A 22,263-nucleotide genomic window follows, 5' to 3' on the forward strand; every position below is an offset into this window, starting at 1 on the left:
GCTCAAGTCGAAGTTTGTTGCACTCGTGTTAAAGTTTCCTGCGCCTCAAGTAAGAGATTCTTGTGCTCCTTTAAAGTTTCTTGTGTTGACGTTTCAGTTTCCTGCGCTCACATTACAGTTTTCTTGCACTCGTGTTTCAGTTTTTTTGCGCTCACGTTAAAGTTTGTTGGGCTCATGTTGAGGTTTCTTGCGCTCACGTTTAAGATTTTTTTTCGCTCACGTTAAAATTTCTTGCGCTCATTTTACAGTTTCCAGCACTCAGGTTTAAATGTCTTTCGCTCACGTTAAAGAATCTTGTGAGAAGGTTTCAGTTTCTTGAACACACGTCAAATTGATCTGCTCATGTATTTGCCAATTAAACATAAACATTATTCCTGTGCGTATGTTACAGTGTCTTGCGTTTACTTAAAAGTTTCTTTCGCTGACCTTAAAGTTTCTTGTGCTCAAGTTTAAGTTTCTTTCACTCACGTTAAAGTTTCTTGCATTGCGTTAAAGTTTTTTTTGCGCTCACTTTAAAGTTTGTTGTTCTCATGCTTAAGTTTCTTGCGCTAAGTTACAGTTTCTTTCGCTCTTTAAAGATTCTTGTGCTAAGGTTTCAGTTTCTTGACCGTCAAATTGATTTTGCTCATGTATTTGCCAAGTAAACAAACCAATTAATTTTTTCTAGTGCTCTTTTTTTTGCACCAATTATTCAACTAACTTGATTCCCATTCCTAAATACCAATTTTTGATTTTTTTTTCCCCCTTCAAATGCCCGTTTGATCACATTGTTATTACTTTTTTTTTTTTTCAAGTAAAATTTGTGTTTTCCATAAATGTTGGAGGACTGGGGATTTTTTTGAGATCAAAGTTTGTAATAAAATATAATTTTGATGCATCATTTATAATTTTTTTTCTCAGTGTTAGATTCTTAATTTAAGACCCTCTGAGGAGGTTTTTTTAAGTAGAGGACATTTTCCTCTGTTCACCTCAAAGAGTTTTAAAATTTCCCCCATTGTACTGTTGACCTCAGACGAATTTAAATTATAACATTTTTCATTGAAAAAAACAAACATGATTTCATGTGGTGGAGGAATAAAAGTTTCAGCCAAAAATGGAGAAAAAAAACCTGAGGGGTTAAAAACGTCCCTGATTCCCGCTGAGGGTGGGCTCAGGCTGCAGAGACTTTAAAAAGTTTCTGATTCAGTAAAATTGTGCGGACATGTGGAGGAAACTCTGTGACGCTGAGGAAAGGATTAAAGTTTCTTTGTTTGTTCCACTTTCTGAATAATCTCCTGTAATTTGTTTACTCCCAGCATAACGCCGACACATTAACACTTAATCCGAGCAGGAAATCTCTGCAGCCAGTTAATTCAGCTACCTGAGCCGCCATGATGGGAACGCAGCCAATCACACGCTCCGTTGAGTCCGTAAAGCATAAAAACAAGCAATTTAAATCTGAGTATAGGAGGCTGGGTGAGAGGAATGTGTTTTTCAGAGCCAGCAGTATACGCTGTGTGTGTGTGTGTGTGTGTGTGTGTGTGTGTGTGTGTGTGTGTGTGTGTGTGTGTGTGTGTGTGTGTGTGTGTGTGTGTGAGTGTGTGGAGTGAAATATCTGACGTCAAGGTGAAAAATGCTCCGGCTGCAGCTGAGCCAGGTCTCTGCAGGCACCAGATGGACCTGCTGAGGTTTTACGGCGTGGTCTGGTGACGTGTGGTCAGGTTTTACTGTAGCTGCTCTCTCTGCTCACACACACACTTACAGTTTCCTCTCAGGATGAGACACAAAGATTTTTCTGATCCTCCTGTTTGATGTGGATCATTTTCTACTGGGAGGCTGGTCCAGTCCGTCTCCACGGTCAGGGTCCTGAGGCTCTGATTTCACCTGGAGAAGCTCCTCTCCTCCATCTCCTGCTTCATTCTCACTCTGAAACCTTTAAAATGTTCGTTAAGAAAGCTGAAAGGAGCACCGCGTAGAAACGGGAATACATAGATCAGATTGAAACGCTCCTTTGCTCATCCCTCCATCAGTCCAAAACCTTTTGTCCACAACCAGCGCTCTTTCTTTTTTGTCCTCTCACTGGATTATTGTGTACGGAGCCTCTGAGGGGACGGGGCAGAAATGTTAGATTCCCATGAACACCAGGAACCAACCTGTGCTCAAAAGATGATATTACATACTCGAAGGAAAGTTTCTTTTGGTGATTAAGAGTTTTCCATAAACATGTTGAAGTTTCCAACAGACACAATAAATTTCCCAGTGCGCAATTATCCTCTAAAACTTCTATGTTCGTGGTGAACCTAACAAAAAAAGATTCCTGCGCACAGTTTCTTGCACTCACGTTAAAGTTTGTTGCGCTCATGTAAAAGTTTTGTGCGCTCATGTTACGGTTGCTCGCGTTTACGTCAAAGTTTCTTGCGCTCGTGTCTAATACTCTTCTTCTATCATCAAAGTTTCTTGCAATTGAGTTTAAAGTTCTTGCGCTCGAATTGAAGTTTTTGTGCACATGTCAAGCTTTCTTGAACGCACGGTTAAGTTTCTTGGGCTAATTTTATGTTTCTTGAGCTCATGTTAAAGTTTGCACTCCACTAAAGGAAAGTTTCTTTTGGTGATTAAGAGTTTTCCATAAACATGTTGAAGTTTCCAACAGACACAATAAATTTCCCAGTGCGCAACTAACGTCTAAAACTTCTATGTTCGTGGTTACTTTTATTTTTCTTGAGCTCATGTTAAAGTTTGCACTCCACTAAAGTTTCTCGCGCTAACATAAACGTTTCTTGCGCTCACGTTGACGTTTGTTGCCCTCATATTTAAGTTTTTTGCACTCACATCAAAGTTCCTTGCGCTAACCTCAAAGTTTCTTGTGCTCTTGTCTAAGTTTCTTGCCCTCACAGTAAAGTTTTGGGCTCCCATTAAAGTTTTTTTTAAGTTTCTTGCTCTCAGGTCTAATGTTCTTGCTCTATCATCAAAGTTTCTTGCGCTTACATTTAAGCTTCTTGGTCTCGCAATAAAGTCTTGGGCTCCCGGGAAAATTTCCTACCAGTTTCAGTTGCTCATGCATCACATCTAATTTTCTTGCGTTCATGCTAAAGTTTCTCGTGCTCAGGTTTATGTTTTTTGAACTTATGTTGAAGTTTCTTGCGCTCATGTTTAAGCTCCTTGTGCTCGTGTTAAAGTTTCCTGTGTCATCATTAGAGTTTCCTGTGATTAACTGGAAGTTTTTTGCCCCACAGATAACGTTTTCTACAATCTATTAAAATTTTTGCACTCTCATAAGAGTTTCCTGCGCCAGCTCCAAAGTTCTTCCATGTCGTTAAAGTTTTCTGTACTTATGTTAAATCGTCTTGCAACTTCAGTTTCTTGCACTCGTGTAGTCTTCTGCGCTCACGTTTTAAATTTTTGTTTTCTGGCGTTGAAGCCAACTGTTTGCACGTTAAAGTTTCTTGCGCTCATGTTAAAGTTTTGTGCCCTTGTAAACTTTTTGCAGTTAGGATGCCCTTTCTTTGTTTTTTATTTAGAAATCCAACCTGATGTTTGTTGTGGTTTCAGTGCCTGACTTCCTGTCCTGCTTGCTCGGCTCTGAGCACATTGATGCGTCATTTCGCCGGATGGTGGGCGTGGAAATCCAGCTTACTGGAGGGAAACTGGATCTGGTTTGTTCTGACAGAAACAGCTGAACTGCTAGAGCAGATTTCTTCAAAACTGAGGTTGAGTTGTTCGCCGTGTCGTCTCTCTAAGTTTGGAGCCGACTTGTTAACACGTGTTCCTCATTTCCCCTCCGTCTCCTCCTGGCAGGACCACCGTCTCTCTGAGAACAGCCCGTCTCTGCTCCTCTTTGTGGTCTCCATGAATCATCCAAACAGACCTGAGAGCCAACCCTCAGATCATCCTGAACCGGCTCAGCCCGTCCCTCAGAGCAGGAGGATCATGGCGGCGGTGTGATCTGACACGGGGCGATCTGAGGGCTCGGTTTCATTCCCGCGGTTCGTGGTCTCGGCCTTTTCTCCTCTAAATCAAAGCGGCTCTGAAAGTTTGTGGAGTCAGACCAATATTGACCGAGCAAATTAAAGTTGATGGAAAACCTCCAGAACTCACTTATCAAGAAAAGTTTCTGCTCCCGGGAGTCGGACCTTTCCCGCCTCCCCCCGCCTCCTCTCGCCTCTGCGTTTAGCATCACGCCACGTGTCCATTTAGCCGCTTTGGCTTAGCGCGCCGCAGCTATAAACGCCGTATAAATTTTCAGATTGGGTCTGTGCCGGCCCGGGACCAATCTTCCCCTGAGGTGTGGGGGTAATTTACGAGGAGCGGATCGTGGCGCGAATTTTTCAGCGCCACTTTATTACAGCCCATCACGGGCGCTGATTAAATTGATCTGCAAAATGTTGGATTGGCTGCGTCTGTGAGCTGAACACCTGCAAACACCTGAACTTTAATCTGAGGTTAGATTACAGACGAGGAGATGAACACGTGACGACTTCAGACACGCTAACGCCACGCTAATGCCGCGCGGCGGTGTCTACGTCTGTCGGAGCGTCGGTTGTTTTGTGTCTTTCTTTCTTTCCTCCTCACACTCATGTTTTTGCACACCTGCCAACTCCAAGAAGACACACACACACACTCTGTAACACACACACACACACACACACCGCAGCAACACAAGAGCTGCAGAGATGTAAAGAAGCCGTTTGTCTCGAGCGTGGCAGGAAAATAACGTCTGAAACTCCAGCGCAGTCTGGGTGACGACCCCGCCGAAAACGCCTGACATCACAGCCCCCGTGGGGGAGAAACAGGAGCAGGGAGGGAGGAAGGGGAGGAAGGGGGAGACGGTGAATGAATCAGGGGGGAGAGAAGGAGAGAGCAGCGAGACGCGAGGCAGTCGGCGCCTCCTCGAAGTGAGAGTTTGGAGAAAACGACTTGTCTCTGAGACAAAGACGGATCAACCCTGCGAGGGAGCGGAGTCAATGAGGAAGATCGAGAGGCTGTGAAAAGTCAAAGAGGGATCGGAGGAGCCGAGGAGTAAAGGAGGGGAGGGGGGGGAGACAGCTGGAGCCAGCGAGGAACGGGGAGAGCGCATTTTTCCAAAGAGCCCATTCCGGCGAATGGATCACGGCGCATCAGAGCGGAGAGCGGTGGCGATGTGATTGATTGGCTAACGTGGAAGTGTTCCTGGAGAGTGTGTGCGAGCGGACGGGGTTGGGAAGGGGGGTCCGGGGGCGCCACTAATCCTCACTCTTCAGGTGAAGCCTCCCACACACCCGGCACTCGTCCAGAGGACTTTCTGAGTTGAGGGGACGGCGAGGGGAAGAGGTTTTCAGTCATGTCGATGCTGATCGCCACCCAGCAGATCGACACCACCACCTCCAAGATGGTAAGAACCAAACCGCCGCTCATTCCTCTGACCGCCGCTCGTTCCTCGTTAGTGCTGATGGGCCTGATGCAAACTTACATCCCTGCTCAGTTTTGTCTTAACCTTTGTCGTCGTCCCTTTGTCTTGGCCCAGGTGGCACAGGTGGCCGTCAGATCAGACTCTTTGTCTCGTTAAAAACCCGTCCCCCTCTCCGTCTCAGTCTCCTCAGTTGAACCCGGCGCAGCCTCGTCAGACTTTAGTGACATCTGTGAGGACGTGACTCGGGGACAGAAGTGCTGGTGTCCGCTGGTTTTCAGGGGGTGGAACGAGAGCTGCTGAAACACGCTTGTCAAGTCGCCTCGGCTGGAGAGGCGTGTTTGGGGAATTAGATGAGATTACTCGGAGTGTGTGTGTCAGAAAGGAGGTTTCAAGGAGTGGAAAGCTACAGATGGGGGGTTTGAGGAGGTGTGCTCGAGGTTGAATCGAGAAAGCTGAAGGTGCATGTAAGAAAATACAGTTTAGTCAGATTGGGCAGAGGGTAATTAACATAAGGTTGCAAGAAAGCACCAAAAGCATTAAGCAAATATGCTGATGATTCATTTTTTACAAAAAAGAGTTGCAGACTTAGCAGATTGCATGTATTTGAATACGTTTTCTTCTATTGCAGACCGTTTGTTTATTCATTATGTATTTATTTTCTGATTTATTTAACTTAAAAATGTATTCATTTTAATCAGATGATTATTTGGTTGTAAAATATATTTATTTGAATAATTTATTTATTAATGTATTTATTCATTAATTTGTAGAATTTTTTATCTACTTTTGGAATTTATTTATTTCATTTTAAAAAACCAATTTAACTTATTGATTCAGTTTTAAATTATGAATGAATTGAATTTGTTTATTTATTTTATAAATTTAATTAATTCATTTATTTATTAAAAAATATATCTATTTATATTTTTCAAAATATATCTATGTATTTAGTTTTTATAATTTAATTTATTAAACTTATTTATTTATTTAGTTTTAATTTATCAATGTGTTTAATTTGTTTATTATTTTTTAAATTCATTTAATTCATTCATTTATTTAAAAATATATTTCTTAATTTAGATATTTTCAAACTGTATTTATTTATTCAAAAAACTTTAAATTAAAAAAATATTTTTAGTTTTTATAAATTAATTTAACTAATTTATTTATTTAGTTTTGATTTATTAATCTTTTAATTTTTTTTTACTTATTTTATTACCTTATTTTCAATAATAAATTTGATTTTAATTTTTAATGTGTTCATCTATATATTGTTTAATTTTTATTTATTTATTTAATTTATTTGATTATTTTAAATTATTTTATTTATTGTGCAACAATACAAGACAGTGATAGACAAAACAGTTGTGGAGTGAAGGAAGCAGTGATAATTGTGGCAAAAACATAAACTTTATGGCAAAGATTACAATAAAAGAAACAAACAAAAAACAAACAAGTAAATAAAAAGAAATATAAAAATAACAGTCATTACAGAATTGGCATTTCGAAAGTGTTATAATAATCATAATGTGCAAGTTAAGTCTTTATTTGTCAGGACGCAGGAGCAGCGCGTTTTTTAGGAGTGACAAAAAAGGCAAAGAGAAGAACTTTCAGGGCTTTAAACGGCAGAAATCTTCACAAATGAGAGCTATTTTTTGGTAAACAAAGGCTAAAGTACAGTTTTTATGGATTATATGAGTAAACAGAGCTAATACAGTTGGATTTTTGGATTAATGTGTCTTTATTATGAGTTGATGGACTCACATCTGTCAGATTTTGCTGGTTTTGTTTGGATTCATTCCTAAAAACTGCGTCACCTTAAATCCCTCTGTAAACAAACACAGAAATAAAGTCTGTTTGTTTTACTCCTCCCTGGAGGCAGCATTCAGAGAATCACTTCCTGTGGCTTTAACATCAATAACAGACTCTGTGTTTGGATCCTCTCAGTGAGTCTCTGGTGCATCATCCTGTTAATGTTATCGTGGTCAATCTGTGCCGTAAACATTAGCATCGCATGAGCATCTCCAAGAGGAGCCGGTTTCACTAAACGACTGTTTCTCAGCCTGGATCAGGACGCCTGTGGCTCTGCTGTGGATTATAATGAGCTGGCTGTTTGCCACAGCTGAGGTGTAAATCTCAGCCGTTAATGTCCTTTTAATGCTGAGCTCAGGTAGCAGCGCTGGGAAGTTTAATTTCAGGAAAAAACGGTTTCTTTGGAAATCATGTCGCAGGAAGAAGTGATCAAATATTAGTCTGACAAACCTGGAGCTGGGATTCAACACATCCACTTCCTGTTAACAGTTTGGGCTACTTCAACTCTCACCTCCATCAGGGAGAGGAGAGTGACTAAGAAAACAAGCTACAGGAAGCAGCAGCAGCTCAGCTTGGAGACCCTTTGAACATGCTTTGGTAGCAGCTGCTCAGCTCTCAGCCTTTTTAAGCTCACTGGATCAAAAACAACTAGTTTTTCAACCCCTCTGGGCACACTTTATCAACAGCTGCTCAGCTCACAGCCCCTCTAAGCAGACTTTGTAAGCAGCAGCTCAACTCGTAGCTTCTATGTGCACACTTTATTGGCAGTAGCTCAGCTTGCAGCCTTTCTAAACATACTACAATAACAGTAGCTCAGCTCATATGCCCCTATAGTACACTTATTAGCAGCAGCACAGCTAGCAGCCCCTCTTAGCACATTTTTTAACAGCAGCTCAGCTCATAGCTCCTCTGAGCACACTATGTAAGCAGTTCAACTAGAGTCATCTCTTAGCATACTTTGTAAGCAGCTGTTTCTCAGCTCACAGCCCCTCATGGCATATTTTATTAACAACCAGCTCTGTTTGCAGTCTTCCTGAGCACACTTTACCAACAGCAGCTTAGCTCACAGCCTCTATAGGTGTCTCAGTTGAAGGTCCCCAAAGCATACTTTCTTAGCTGCAGCTCAGCTTGCAGCCATTCTTAGCCCATTTTGTCAACAGAAACTCAGCTCACAGCTCCTCTAAGCATACTATATTAGCAGTAGCTAAACATGAAACCTCTCTCATTGTACTTCATCAGCTGCAGCTCAGCTCACAGCTCCTCTGTACGTGTTTTTTTAACAGTAGCTCATATCATAGCCTCTCGAAGCTTACTTATCAACATCACCTCAGCTTGCAGGCACCTTAAGAAACACTTTTTAGCAGAAGCTCAGCTTGCAGCTTCTTTAAGCACACTGGATGAGCAGCAGCCCAGCCTGCAGTCCCTCTTAGCATACTTAATTAATAGCAGCTCAGCATACAGCACTTGTATTGGCAAAAGCTTAGCTTTCAGCCTCTTTGAGCACACTTTATTAAAACCAGCTCAGCTCACAGACTCTCTGACATACCTTTGTAGACAGCAGCTTGACTCGCAGCCCCTCATGGCATAATTTATCAACAAACCAGCTTAGCTTGCAGTCTTTCTGAGCACACATTACTAACTGCAGCTTAGCTCACAGCCTCTATCGGCACACATTGGTAAGGATATCTCAGTTTTGGGGTCCCCAAAGCATACTTTATTAGCTGCAGCTCAGCTTGCAGCCCTTCATAGCCCATTTTGTAAACAGAAGCTCAGCTCACAGCTCCTCTAAGCATACTATGTTAGCAGCAGCTAAACACTTAACCTCTTTTATCATATTTCATCAACTGCAGCTCAGCTCACAGCCCCTCTGTGCATGATTTATTAACAGCAGCTCATTTCATAGCCTCTCTAGGCCTATTTATCAAGATCAACTCAGCTTGCAGGCCCCTTAAAAACACATTATTAGCAGAAGCTCAGCTTGCAGCTTCTTTAAGCATACTGAACTAATAGCAGCTCAGCTGGCAATCTCTCTTAGCATACTGAATTTAAAGCAGCTCAGCAAGCAGCACCTTTCTCGGCTAAAGCTTAGCTTTTAGCCTCTGTAAGCACACTTTATTAAAATTAGCTCAGCTCACAGACTCTCTGACAAACCTCTGTAGACAGCAGCTCGGCTCACAGCCCCTCGTGGCATGATTTATCAACAGCAGCTCAGCTTTGAGCCTCTCTGAGCATATTTACTAACACTAGCTCAGCTTGTTCAGCTTTCTGAGCAAACTTGAACAACAGCAGCTCAGCTCACAGCCTCTTTTAGTACACTTTATTAACAGAAGTGTAGGGTGCAGCCTCTCCGGATAAACTTTAACATTAGTAGGTCGGCCTCCAGCACCCAGGGAAGGACTTTATCATCTGCAGCTCAGCTCACAGCCTCTTTATACTGTTATTCTCAGCATAATCTGACCTATTTTAAAATCTTTGGTCTGTTTGCTGTGAGTGTCTGTTTTTAATCAAAGACTAATCAAACGCTGGTCCCAGTGTCAGATTGTTCCTCGTGTCCCTGAGCTCCTGGCTCATCTCTTTGATACCTGCTCGTCAGACGAGTCTGGCTCTGAATCGTCTGATGTGCAGGTTTAATCCGGAGCCGTCCCCTCAGACCTCCCCGGGCCAGCCGCACACATCACGACCCGGCGTGAAGACGTCTCATTTACCAGCTAATGTGTCTAATTTCAATCAGTGCGACATTAAAACGGTTTCCGGCTCATGAGCTGTGAGCGCTGATGGAAAGTCTTCAGCTCAAACTCCAGAAACGCTTCACAGGCTGAGATCAGGCCGGAGGGGAGAGCGGGGATGTATTTAACGCTGTGTTGATGTGTTAGCGAATCAGAAATGATCTTAAAGCGTTATTTCACTCTGAAGAGGCTGAAGGAGCTGGTGTGTTGCAGTAAAATCGAGGGTTACGTCTCAGAAAAAGTGAGATTTGGTATCGATCCTCTCTGAAGTGACAGATGATTGACTGCTGCACAGCCCAGGCTGAAATATGAATAAGTGATTTTCTCTGCGGACATTTGTCTCTGGCGCGCTCCTCTGTGGCATTTAAGCCCAGCTCTGCTCAAATCAATCGATAATTACTTTAAATCCACAGTTTTCCATCTTTTTTTCACTGCTTCACGCCACCTTTTGGCTTCTCCGGCAGAATACCGAGCGCGGCAGAAAAAACAGCTGAGTAGAAAAATGACTAATGTGAAATTGGAGGTATGGATTTTTCCTGCGCTAAGTGAAGCCCCGGCCGGCCGAGGCGTCCTGGCCCCGAGTCAAAACTCTGACTGGAATCCTGGAGCAAAACAAATTAAAAAGCCATCACGTAATGACAGCAGGTCGTTGTAGTAATAACAGAGCGCCTGTACAATCCGAGATTCAAGGTGTGTGTGTGAGTGTGTGTGCTGAGTGTGTGTGGTGGGTTAAAGTGGCAGCAGTCCAGAGGAAATGTTTGTGAACTTTTCTTCCTCCCTGCCCTCCCTGTCCCGTCTTCAGCTCCTCTTTCCCCCTTTGTTCCCTCCGCTCTTTATTCACGTCTCCTCTGTCGACCTCACACAGATTTTATCTGAGGTTCAAACACACAGCAGGTTTTCAGGGTGTGTGTGTGTGTGTGTGTGTGTCGTGCTGCATTCTGCGCAGTTTCACCACAACAAAGACCAAGGCCAAACGGCCAAACTACAACTTTCACCAAGTCACAGAGAGCTGCAGTCAGCGGACGACTTCTTTTGGTCTAAATCTGGGAGTTAACAAATGTCTGGATGTTGAGGATGTGACTCCAACACTGTCTGCATCAACATGTTTATGCTTTTGTACGGTGGCTGGTGGGTGCCAGACGATTTGCAAAAGACACAACACAACAGCAATACAGCCACAACTAAAGCTAATAAAAGGAAACTTATCCAAAGGACACAGAAAAGTTGTCAAAGCAAGTAAATGAGGATAAATGAAGTTTCATAGAGGTGTCACCGTGTGGTATCCTTCATAGCGCTTTTATATCTTTATTTACGTTAGCATTAGAGCTATATTTATCATAGCTTAAGTTAAAAAAGAAAACCATCATTTACTTACTTTTAAAACTTTTCTGTGTTAGAAAAACTGACCCTGAACTTCTTTTGTGTTGTGGTGTTTGCAAATCAGCTGACTCCTATCAGCCACCATACTTTTTTGCTGTGAGGCCGCTCTTTGGCTAATGCTAACATCAGAATGCTACAGTATCCACAATGATATTGCAATCAGATCCTCTGCAAGTAAAAACAAAGAGCCGAGGCTTATAAAGAAGAAGCTGCTAAAGTTATGAAGCTATTTGATGAGAAAACCAAAGAAAATTCTCCTATATATATATATATATATATATATATATATATATATATATATATATATATATATATATATATATATATATATATATATATATATGGCCATTAAATTGTAAAATAAGGCAATATTATTATGTCTTTTTTAGTTATTATTTAATATCGAATTATTATAATTATTTTTTTAAACAATTTCATACATTTTTTTTTTTTTAAAATGACTTTTTATTTTTTTCCAAGATTTTGCAAAAATAAAAAAAACATTTTTAAAAAGTTGTGATAAAGTCAATTTTTATTTAATAATGCTGTTTTTTTTTATCAGATTGACTTGGACTGTCAGTTTTTTGCGGTTCATTAGTTTTTCGAGGCTGTGGAGATATTTCCTCACCGATAATCCTCATGTTTGAATTTGGTGATCATTTACCATAAGAATTACACAGCAGCTCATTTATTTAGTAAAGAAGTCAAACCTGAGGATGAGCCTCAGGACCAGACAAACTATGAAAAGAAGTGGGGCTTGTAGTCCAGAAAATACGGTAATTGCAGGTCATTTTCATCTTTTAATGATTCTTCCAGTTTTTCTTCATCCGCATCAGAAACACACCTTCTTCTTCTTCTTCTTCTTCTTCTTCTTCTTCTTCTTCTTCTTCTTCTTCCTTTTCTCTATTTCTTTTTTCTTTTTTTCATTTTAATTTTTTATTTTTCTTCTTTTTTTCGACTCCTTTTTTCTTTCTTCTTCTTCTTTTCTTCTTTTTCTCTTCTTTTTCTCTTTTTTTTCTTGTTCCTCCTTTTCTCGTTCTTTTTTCTTTTTCTTTTTTTATTTCTTCTTCTTTTCTTCTTCTTCTTCTGCTTCTTCTTCTTCTTCTTCTTCTTCTTCTTCTTCTTTTTCTTTTTCTTCCTCTTCTGTGTTTGATTCTGCGTTATACGTTGTCCACAAACACCTCGTCCTTTTTCTCAAAAATTTAAAAAAAAACAAAGAAAACCCCCAAAAAACACAATTGCTACTAATTTTTTTGCAGTGTGGTCAGAGTCTTTATCTCTTATGTTTTCTCTCCTCTGACATAATTTGAGCTTCAGTTGTCGTCACAGATCAGGTTTTATCAGCTAGCTGGTCTCTGAGCTTCTGTCTGGTTTCTTCTCCTCCACAAACCCCTGATCTGTCCCTACACTGCAAAAAACTGAAACCTTACAAAGTGTTTTTGTCTTATTTTCAGTAAAACTTGTCTTTTAATTTTTGACATAAGCCACATTCACCTGATCAGTCCATTAAATGTCTTATTTCAAGTGTTTTAAAGACAAGAGAAAATTGAACTCTAACTTTAAATTATTAAACATTTCGTACACCAGAGTTTAAGGCAGAAGAAAGAAGAACCGCTGATTAAACCAAGATCAAACTTCTCCTAAAGTTGGATGAACATAATTTACAGTAACATTTTGTAGTTGATAAAGAGCAGAAGAAGCTGAATCCTCCAGAGTTTCTCAGACTGTGGACTAAGATCATTTGATTTGGCTTTATGGTCGGTAAAAAGTGGATCTTTTTCTCCAATAACTGTTCACATATTGTCTGAGATTTATGGCGTTTCTCTGAAAAGCAGCTCTGATTCAAAACCCACAAGATTTATCAACCTGGCTCAGCGGCGTGTCCTTTTCAACCCCGGGTTTCACCTGTTTCTCCGTCTCTCAGCGTCTGGGTTTGTTTGGTGACTGCTGAGACGTCAGGATGAGGAATCAGCCTCCAGAGAGCAGACGTTTCCCTCGCCGTCTCTGCCCGGCGTGGAGCGATTTTCATACGGCCCTGCGTGGAGCGATTTTCATACGGCCCTGCGTGGGAAATGAGATCAGAGTTATGGGAGAAGAAGGAGCGGACTGAGGAGCATTTTTCTGGCCTGTGAATCACCTTTGTGGCTGTAATGCTCTGTGTGCTCCATGTTTCACTCCTGCTCCTCCTCGGCCTCCCCCTCAGCCTCCTCATCCTCCTCCTGTCCCCCTGAATTTCCCGGGGACTTTATCTGGCCTGTTTCAAATAGGATTGGGGCTCAATTTGCCACGCTTCGTGTCACTCTGCAGCGACTTCAGACTGGAAACAGACACATCATAAAACTGCAGAATGAGCAGAATGAGATTTGTCAAACTTTCCCTCCGCCCGCTGTTTGTCCTCCTCCTCCTCCTCCTCCTCCTCGGGCAGCGTGGTGTTGGGCAGATGGAGGTGTCCGTCAGGAGAAGGTGTAGCTGTGGGATTGGTGTTGGTGCTGGTTGCTGGTTTCACGCCCGGACTGACAGCGTCGATTAATTTGACCGTTTAATTTGAAGTCCAACAGCGTCAGGCTCCAGCTCCTTCAATCTCCTCCTGTCATTCAGACGCAGCCTGCAGCAGGAGGCCGCAAACACACCCTGACACACACTCTGACACACACACACACACTCTGACACACCCTGACACACACTCTGACACACACACACACCCTGACACACACTCTGACACACACACACACTCTGACACACACTCTGACACACTCTGACATTAGCCCGGCGTTGGAGCAGGGGGATCCTTTTGTCAGGAAACCTGATCCTCTGCAGATCTTCAGCCGTTTGCTTCATGGTCGGACACAGAACATCACCAGAGCTGAAAGAGACTGTAAGGTTCTGTTTCTGACCCGTTTGGATCACTCAGAGCTCCTCCTGGGCTGCAGCGTGGGTGGGATATAAACCGGGAACAGTCCTGGTCCTGTCGGTCCTGAAGGCTCCCAGGTTTTATGTAAATAAGGCTCTGAGCCAAGGGTGTTCAACCTGTGGCTCTTTGGATCCTTTGCAGTGGCTCCTTGTAGCTTTAAAAAATAAAATTGAAATAAAAAATTAAATAAATCCAATAAAGATGTAATAAAACTAAAATGTTCTTTAAAAAATAATTTAAAAAAATTACAGTTATTTAAAAGTTTTGTAAATTTTTTGCATTTCAAAATTGATTGCAATTTTTATTTTTTTTTAATTTTGTTGTCATTTTAAACATTTTGAAATATTGAACATTTTTTGTAGACTTTTTGAATTATGATTTAAAAAATCATACAATTTTTTTATTGCAATTTGTTTAATCTTGCAAATTTTATTTTAAAATCTCAGATTTTTTTTTACTATTTGGATTTTCTTTTTTCAAAAAATGTTTGAAAGTATTGCAAATTATTAAACTAAATTTTTTGGGATTTTTTTTTAAGTTTTCGGGACATTTTTGCAATTAATTCCTTTTTTTTTTTTTTTTTTTTTTACAATTATACTATTTTTTTTTTTGCACACTTTCTAAATTTCATTGTTTTTTTGAGGGCTTTATTTTTTCGAATTTATTGAGAATAAAAAATCTAAGACCTTACTTGTACAATTTCCTAATTTACACCTTCTTGTTTAGATAAGTTTACACTAAATTTAACTTGAGATAACTTGAGAACTTTCATATATAGAATTTTATTGACGTTATTGTCTTTATCCTGAAGATAAAATACATTTTGTGATTCTTGAATGACTGAAATCAAGGTGAACTGAGGCTAAATGGCTCTGAAAGGCTCAGTGAGAGTGAAGGAAATCCCTGATCTACGATGGGTTTGGTTTGGACAAAGATTCAGAGTCCTTCAGTTTTCCCCGATACAGCAGAGAAAATGAAAGGAAGCTGCTGGTATCAGGAGTTGTGTTTTATCAGTTTTTTATCTCAGTCTGTGTTTGACTCTGGTTCTTGTTTTTCTGTAGCAGAGCAGAGTGTATCTCTGTGTTTTATTATGTGTTTGTAGATCATTAATTTAATCATTAAAAAAGACTGTCAGTAAATTAATGTAGTTGAACGTTTCATGGTTTTGTTTTATGTCTTATTTTTCATTTTGGTTCGTATTAAATCACGTCGTTCCTATTTTTATTGTGTTGTTTTGTATTTCTCAGTGTCGTTTTCTTTCATTTCATATCATTTCATGTCGTATCATTTTGTGTCGTTGTGTATTGTTTGTTTTGTTTCGGTTGTATGGAGTCACGTTGTATTATCTCGTGTCGTATCGTACCTCTTTACTCTAATTGAGTTGCGCTAACACTGACAAACATTTCACAACATCTTGAGGATCCTAAACACCTGACACTGAGGGATGATCCTGGATTATTCACAACTTAATTTAAGACTGAAAATATTTAATATTTCATGGCTCAGTTGTAATGTAGTATTCCAGCCAGATGGGGGCAGTCTTTAACCTGTGGTGTAACCAACGAAGAAGTAGAACAAAAGCTGTAGAAGAAAAAGTGTTAGTTGTTGAAATTCAGATGTGTCTCTTTAGATTTTGCCTTCCTACCTCTAGTTGACCTTTAACAGGACGGCTCCCCCTGTAGGATGCTACAGGAAGTGTTGACAGTGTCAGGATTTTTTTTCTGGATCAAATGTGTTTTTATAATCCCAGCCAAGTCCCCGCTGCGTTGAACCAGAGTTATCGCCCCCTGTCTTCCCCAAACGCTGCTGCGACATGCCGGAGACGCTGCAGCACAGATGTTGGGGTGTGAATCTGGCTCCGGCTGCAGATTGGTTTTCTGTGGTCATAAAACCCAGCTCCAGCAGACCCAGACCTCCGGTAACGGCTGGGTTACTCCTCCCTCCGTGAAGCTGGGACTGCAGCAGAGAAACGTGACAGCGCCGTATCACTCACCAGCCTTTAGTCTCCACCCCGCTGCGAGCGCCACGCTCCCGTCACAGCGTCTGTAAGAGAGAGGTGAAGCCTTCAAGGTCGCCACGGAGACAACAAACTTTCCGCTCACACAGAGCCGGGAACTTCTCCTCCCTCTTGAGTCGTCCAGGTGGATTAATTACTCCAGGAGCATATGTCTGCGTTTAATCAGAGGAGCGGCGCTGCATGGCTTCCTCTGATTGGCTTCCTCTGATTGGCTTTAAAGAGGAGGTTTTCAGGCTCTGCTCAAAGCGACCCGTTCGCTCCCAGAGCTGCAGAGTTTGATTTAATGGTTCAAAGTTTTCTCCTCACTTTGTTCAGAGAAAATCAGCCCGCTGCTAATTTAAAGTTTAGATCAGTCTACTTAAAAACAGCCAAACTCTCTCCTTTTATTTCCTGTTTTCATTCAGTTTAATCTTCATGAAAGCTACAGGATGGAGCTGGGAAAGAAATGTAGTTTAGTGTCTTTGATTTTTGAAGGATAATTGTTAAAAAACACGTCTTTCACAACAGATAAATGCAGATATCATCCGACAGGGTACAGAAATACATCCTAACTCTCAGTTTCTGTCTCTTTAAACATGTTTCTCCTGAAACCAGAAACTCTGGGAGAAGCTAACAGCTTCATTTGAGAAAATTTAAGCGTAAAAGCTCAGCCAGTAAGCACAGGCCTCCATTTAAACGTCAACACGGCAGAAATCTGAGTGAGAAAGCTTCAGTGTTCTCTCCAGGGGCGGCGCCATGGGTGGGCTCCAACAGCCCCAGGCCCACCTCAAACTTTTCTTTAAATTTTTTTTATTTATTTATTTTTTAAAAATCAGTTTTATTGAGGAACGTTATAACCTTTTTTCACTTTATGCTCATTTTGTTATTGTGTCTATAAAATAAGCCAACTGTGAAATTTTTTAGCCTTTAGGTGAAAAAGTTATGACTCATTCAGCCACATATTAAACTGGTAGGACAAGAGATTTATTTTGGGAAAGATTTTTGTCTTTTATTTAATTATGATTATTATGATTGATGTTGCTGCTCTTACAGCCTATAATACCTGGAAAGTTGAGGCAGCGCCACCCATTGGTGCATTAGAGCGCAACTCTTTGGACGATACCATTGAGATCGATTGCCGTCTGATGCCCTAAAATTTTATCAAATATTAAAGAATCAAAGCAAAAAAAGCTATTTTAAAACATACATAGTAACAGTAACATATCTATATTTAGCAATCTATATCTATATCTTTATAGTGAAATATTTACTTTTGTAATTTAAGGCGCACACAAAAACTGAAATCCTGGCTCTGGTCCTGGTTCTGTCAAACTCACAGAAAGTGGAAAAAAAACAGGCGTATTTGGAAAAAAAAATAGTGTAATGGTGGAATTTATTTCAGAGAATGAAGAAAAAAAAAATTGAATAAAATTATTAAATAAAATAAAATAAATGAAAATAAATAGATAAATAAATAAATAGATAAATAAATGCATAATAATTTTAATAATAATAATAATAATAATAATAATAATAATAATAATAATAATAATAATAATAAAAATAATAATAATAATAATAATTTAAAAAAGAAAAATAGTATGCATTTCATTTACAGAAACAGGCAACAAAGAAAATCTTTTGAAAGAAAAAAAAGAAAAATTAAATGTTTTGAGTATTAAAATAATTTTAAGTGTTTCTTTAAACATTTTTTAAATGACATCTAAAACTTTTTTATTCCAAACAATATGAAATTAATTGGGGGGATAAAAAAAAAAAAAAAAACAGAACAAAAGATACCAATTTTTTTTAACCACATGACCACTTTTGGCCTCCATACCCTGCATTTATGCAGCACATGTGCTCTACTTGCTTGTATGGATAACCAAGCAACACACGGGAGAAATCAGAGTGAAGAAGCTTTAATTCTTCTCTGAAACTCACAGAAAGTGGAAAAAAGCAGGCCTATTTGGAGAAAATGGGATAACGTTGGAATTTATTTTGTGTAAAGCAAAAAATAAAAATAAAAATATGATTAATAAATAAATAAATAACATATTTAAATATTTAACAGATATTTATAAAATTTACAGAAACAACCAACAAAGCAAAAAAAAAAAAGATTTTCAGTATTAAAAATATTTTAAACCAATAAAAAAAAATTCAAAATGATATTTAATGACTTTTTATTCCAAACGATGAAAAAAAAAAAAAAAAAGTTGAAATTTTCTTGGACGACATGACCATTTTGGGCCTCCATACCCTGTGTTTACTCAGCAGATGTGCTCTATTTGCTCATTTGGATAAACACACGGCACACAGCAGAGTGTGTGTGTGTCTCAGTGAAGATTAGAGCTCCTCAGTGTTCACCTGTGACGTCTCCATGAACCTTAGGGACAGAGGAGGCTGGGGCTGTTTGTGTCGATGTGCACAGGTGCTGCTTCGTCATGAAAACATTTTGAGTTTTGTGACGAGTTTGAAGCAAATGTTCATCTTGTAATAAGAATAAAACAGACGTACTGTGCACACAGAGCTTCATCAGAAGCTTCCAGAGTCCAGAGACGGTTTCAGACTGAAGCTAACAGCAGCTGCCTCTGCAGACTCGGTTGGAGAGTCCAAATAAAAAGAGGAAATCCAGCATCCCTCCTGTCATCTGAGTGACTCCACCCTCTAAATGTTGATCTGTGACCTGCAGCGTCTTTCTCACATCAAACCCATCGATCCTGTTGTTTAATTCATGCTCCTCAAAGCTGGTCAGGATGATTGAGCGCTCCCTACAGGCGGCATTAATTACTGTCTGACAGCCTGAAACACGCTGGCACCGGCACAGCTCCTGGAAAAGCTTCAGACTGTCCTGACTCTGCTCCCTGAAACCTTTCCACATCAGCTCCTCCTGCTCTACCTGGTTTAAAGATGGAGGGTTTAGAGACTGCAGTGGTCTGAAGTGGTCCAGATCCAGAGGGGGGACGGGGTCTTGGTGAGGACGGCTCTGGAAATGAGAGAGTATCTGTCAGAGGAGTGTGTGTGAAGAGGATGTGTGTGTGTTTAAAGACAAACTGTGACTTTAATCATCTGCAGCAGCTCAGAAACAACTGTACACAAACAAAGCTGAGTTCCTCCACCAGGTGGCAGTGTTTGACTTTCTGCACCCTCAGTTTCTGACTCTCCTCCATGAAATGTGATTAAGTGTTGGACTTTAAGCTGCTGCTTTGTTTTTACCTTTAACTGAACTTTTCACAGTATCAGAGGAGCAATCTGCGTCGTGCACGGACAAAAGCTGCAGCTGAAGCTTCTTTTCTTCCTCTTGTCTTGTGTTTTTTTGCAGTCAGGCTGCATACAAAAGTTTTTGCACAAGTTATTTTTTTAATTTCTAAAAAAACCCCTGAAATGATCGTTCTGTTTCCTGCAAAAAGCTGACTGTAGGAGGGAGTGAAGCACAAATACTCTGCTTCTGCATCAACAGACAGTTTTTATTCATCTCTTTCATGCAGCACCTTGTTTCTGACATTTCTTTTTTCTTAAACCCAAATTTAACACAAATATCTCTCTTTTCTTCTCATTTCACTCATAACTGGACATTCTTACATCATTAAATCATAGATAAGAAAGATAAAACTTCACCTTTGTTAACGTTTAGTGTAACAAAAGCGAAGACTTCAGTCACACTCTTCAGCCATTTTTTTTTTTTTAATGATGTGAGCTTTTGAATTGTGCACATTTGTGGTTAAGTGATGCAAACTGTGCACAGAGGCTGAAGTCCTCATGCACAGTAAGGCTGAACAATTAATCAAATTTAAACCAACATCACAATGCAATAGAGTCCAGTTTTAAAATTGCAAAATAAATAAATAAATAAATAAATAAAATTAATAAATAAATAAAATAAAACAAAATAAAGAATGAAATAAAAAAATTAAAGTGCATTTACTTTAGTTTGTGTTTTGTTACTAATAAGAGATCAGTAAGATTTTAACACTGTGTTTCTTTTTCATTTTGTAAAACAGTACACTCCACATGTTGACACATTTCAGTGTTTGATCCAGAGATTTGGTCTTTTTTACATTTCTGCAATTTATTTAGTGTGAGATTCATAGAAGAGAGGATTAATATTTATCTTTTTATATTATTGTTCATCCCAGGCCTGTTGTTCTACAGTGTTTTGCTCCTTCTCTGATTTTATTTAAAATATTTAATGATAATTTTATTACACATCTACAAGGCTTGAAGCTAAATCAATCAATCAGTATTCTGTTGTGATTATAGAAGTAAAATAAAGATATGTTAATTGTTTCAATTTATGCAAGAAGATAACCCCCCCCCCAAAAAAAAAAAAAAAAAAAAAACAGTAAATAAGTTGCATACTTAATCACAATATTGGTTTGGGTTTTTTAAGACAGGAAACTAAAAACCTGAAATCCCCAAAACCTCCAAGAAAGGTGGATTTTCTGCTTTTCTTCACCACATTTAGTCTAAAACTGGTCACTTTCAGGTTTTAAAGCTCACTGTTGGATCACCTTTTGCTCTGTGAGGGCAGGCACTGAGAAATTTCTGGATATCTCTTTAAAAGTTTGTGTGGTGTGCACAGACTTTTTAAAAAGGCGTGTACAGCCTGTTCTCGCCACTGAAGAGGACGCTAAGTTTAGTGTGTTTTTAAGAAACTTAAGACATGTTCATCATGTGTTAACCAGCTGAACAGACCGTGAAGAGTGGTTCCCCAACCAAGAGGGCGCTAATGCTCCATTTGGGAACTTAAGCTCAGGTTTTGCTCTCCGTAAGATATTTTAGCGTGTGTTTTTAACAATTGCCCCTCCCCCTATGGACAGACTGTTGAAAAACACATGCTTAAATGTTCTCTTTAGGGCCAAATGTGTGCAGAAATGTCCACTGATCTGCCCTTTTGTTTGGCGAAACACACTTAAGTGTCTGTTTGGCCGATTAAAACTTGATAAACTTCTCTAAAGTGCCATGAAAACATGTCTTTACACTGGGCTTGGTTTGCTGTGTCTGTTTTTGTTCCACGAGGAAAAATCTGAAACATCTGAAGAAGCTGAATCGTTGGTGTCTCCTGCTTCGGTCAGAGATGTTTGCTCTTTGTCTGCTCCTCTCCAGCCTCCTCCTCTCTTTGTATCATCATGTTCAGACTTTTTCTGACCTGGGTCATGTGGATGTGACGGCGTGCTGCAGGAAGGGGATTCGTCAGTAGACGTCAGAGCAGGAAGTTCCTCCTGCTTCAGTCTGAACAGAGAGATCCTGATCTCAGCTCCACTGCTCTCTGCGTCTCTGCAGTTTGACAGATCTGTCTCTGCCCGCCCTGCTCCTCCTCCTCCTCCTCCTCCTCCTCCTCTTCGTCTTAATCTCATCAGTCCAGTGGCTGCAGATTGAATTGCGTCCCTGGCTGCTGAGCCGGACTCGGAGATGGATTTGATGCTCAGAAACTCGTGGCAGGTTTCTCTTTCTGCTTCTGTGAAACCTGCTCAGAGATCAATGGAAAATATTTTACAAGAGTCAGTGTGTGTGTGTGTGTGTGTGTGTGTGTGTGTGTGTGTGTGTGTGTGTGTGTGTGTGTGTGTGTGTGTGTGTGTGTGTGTGTGTGTGTGTGTGTGTGAGTGCATGCAGTGTTTCTGTAATTGGACGGTAGCTGCAGGATGGTTTGCTGCAGGTGGGCTGTGGAGGTTTTCTGGAGGCGGAGCTTAAGGCTCAGGAGGAGGAGGGTCTGACGTCCCAGAATCCTCAGCGTCACAGAGTCTGTGAAGGCAGATTAGCAGACTCTGGATCAGTTTTGAATGAGTCCTGAAACTGAATTTCTTGGTGGTTTTCTCTGCTCTCTGTAGCAGCTAATTGGACGTTTTCCAGGATCAGTTTTTCTGTGAACTGTTCAATAACGACGAGGAGGCTCTTTGTGATTTCCTAAAGAGGACTATGAACTTTTTAAAGCAGGAACCCTGAACTTAAAAAACAAAAACCTCTCAGGAAGGACGATTTTCAGCCTTTCTTCACCACATTTGGTCCAAAACTGGTGGTTTTTAGGTTTTAAAGCTCACTGTCCGTGAGGGTTTTGCTCCCAAAAAGGCGC

The 22,263-nt window shown here is 40.2% G+C and overlaps 1 protein-coding gene across 3 annotated transcripts in view; it reads left to right on the top strand.

Annotated features, from left to right (window-relative positions):
• dpp6a (dipeptidyl-peptidase 6a) overlaps window positions 1-22,263 on the top strand; it is a 329,725-nt gene that overhangs the window by 81,337 nt on the left and 226,125 nt on the right. The window contains exon 1 of one of the 3 annotated variants that reach the window (XM_074693090.1): window positions 5,282-5,347. The exons of the other annotated variants lie outside the window; for them this stretch is intronic. Coding sequence (XP_074549191.1) covers window positions 5,297-5,347 — 51 coding nt within the window. The 5' untranslated portion in view covers window positions 5,282-5,296. Of the gene's footprint in view, window positions 1-5,281; window positions 5,348-22,263 lie in introns of those variants that run through there. 3 annotated transcript variants of the gene reach the window in all.

This window comes from Halichoeres trimaculatus, unplaced genomic scaffold, assembly GCF_033239565.1.
Source record: "Halichoeres trimaculatus isolate MK-OKI-2021-1 unplaced genomic scaffold, fHalTri1.1 fHalTri1_scaffold_18, whole genome shotgun sequence".
NCBI classification, from domain to species: domain Eukaryota; kingdom Metazoa; phylum Chordata; class Actinopteri; order Labriformes; family Labridae; genus Halichoeres; species Halichoeres trimaculatus.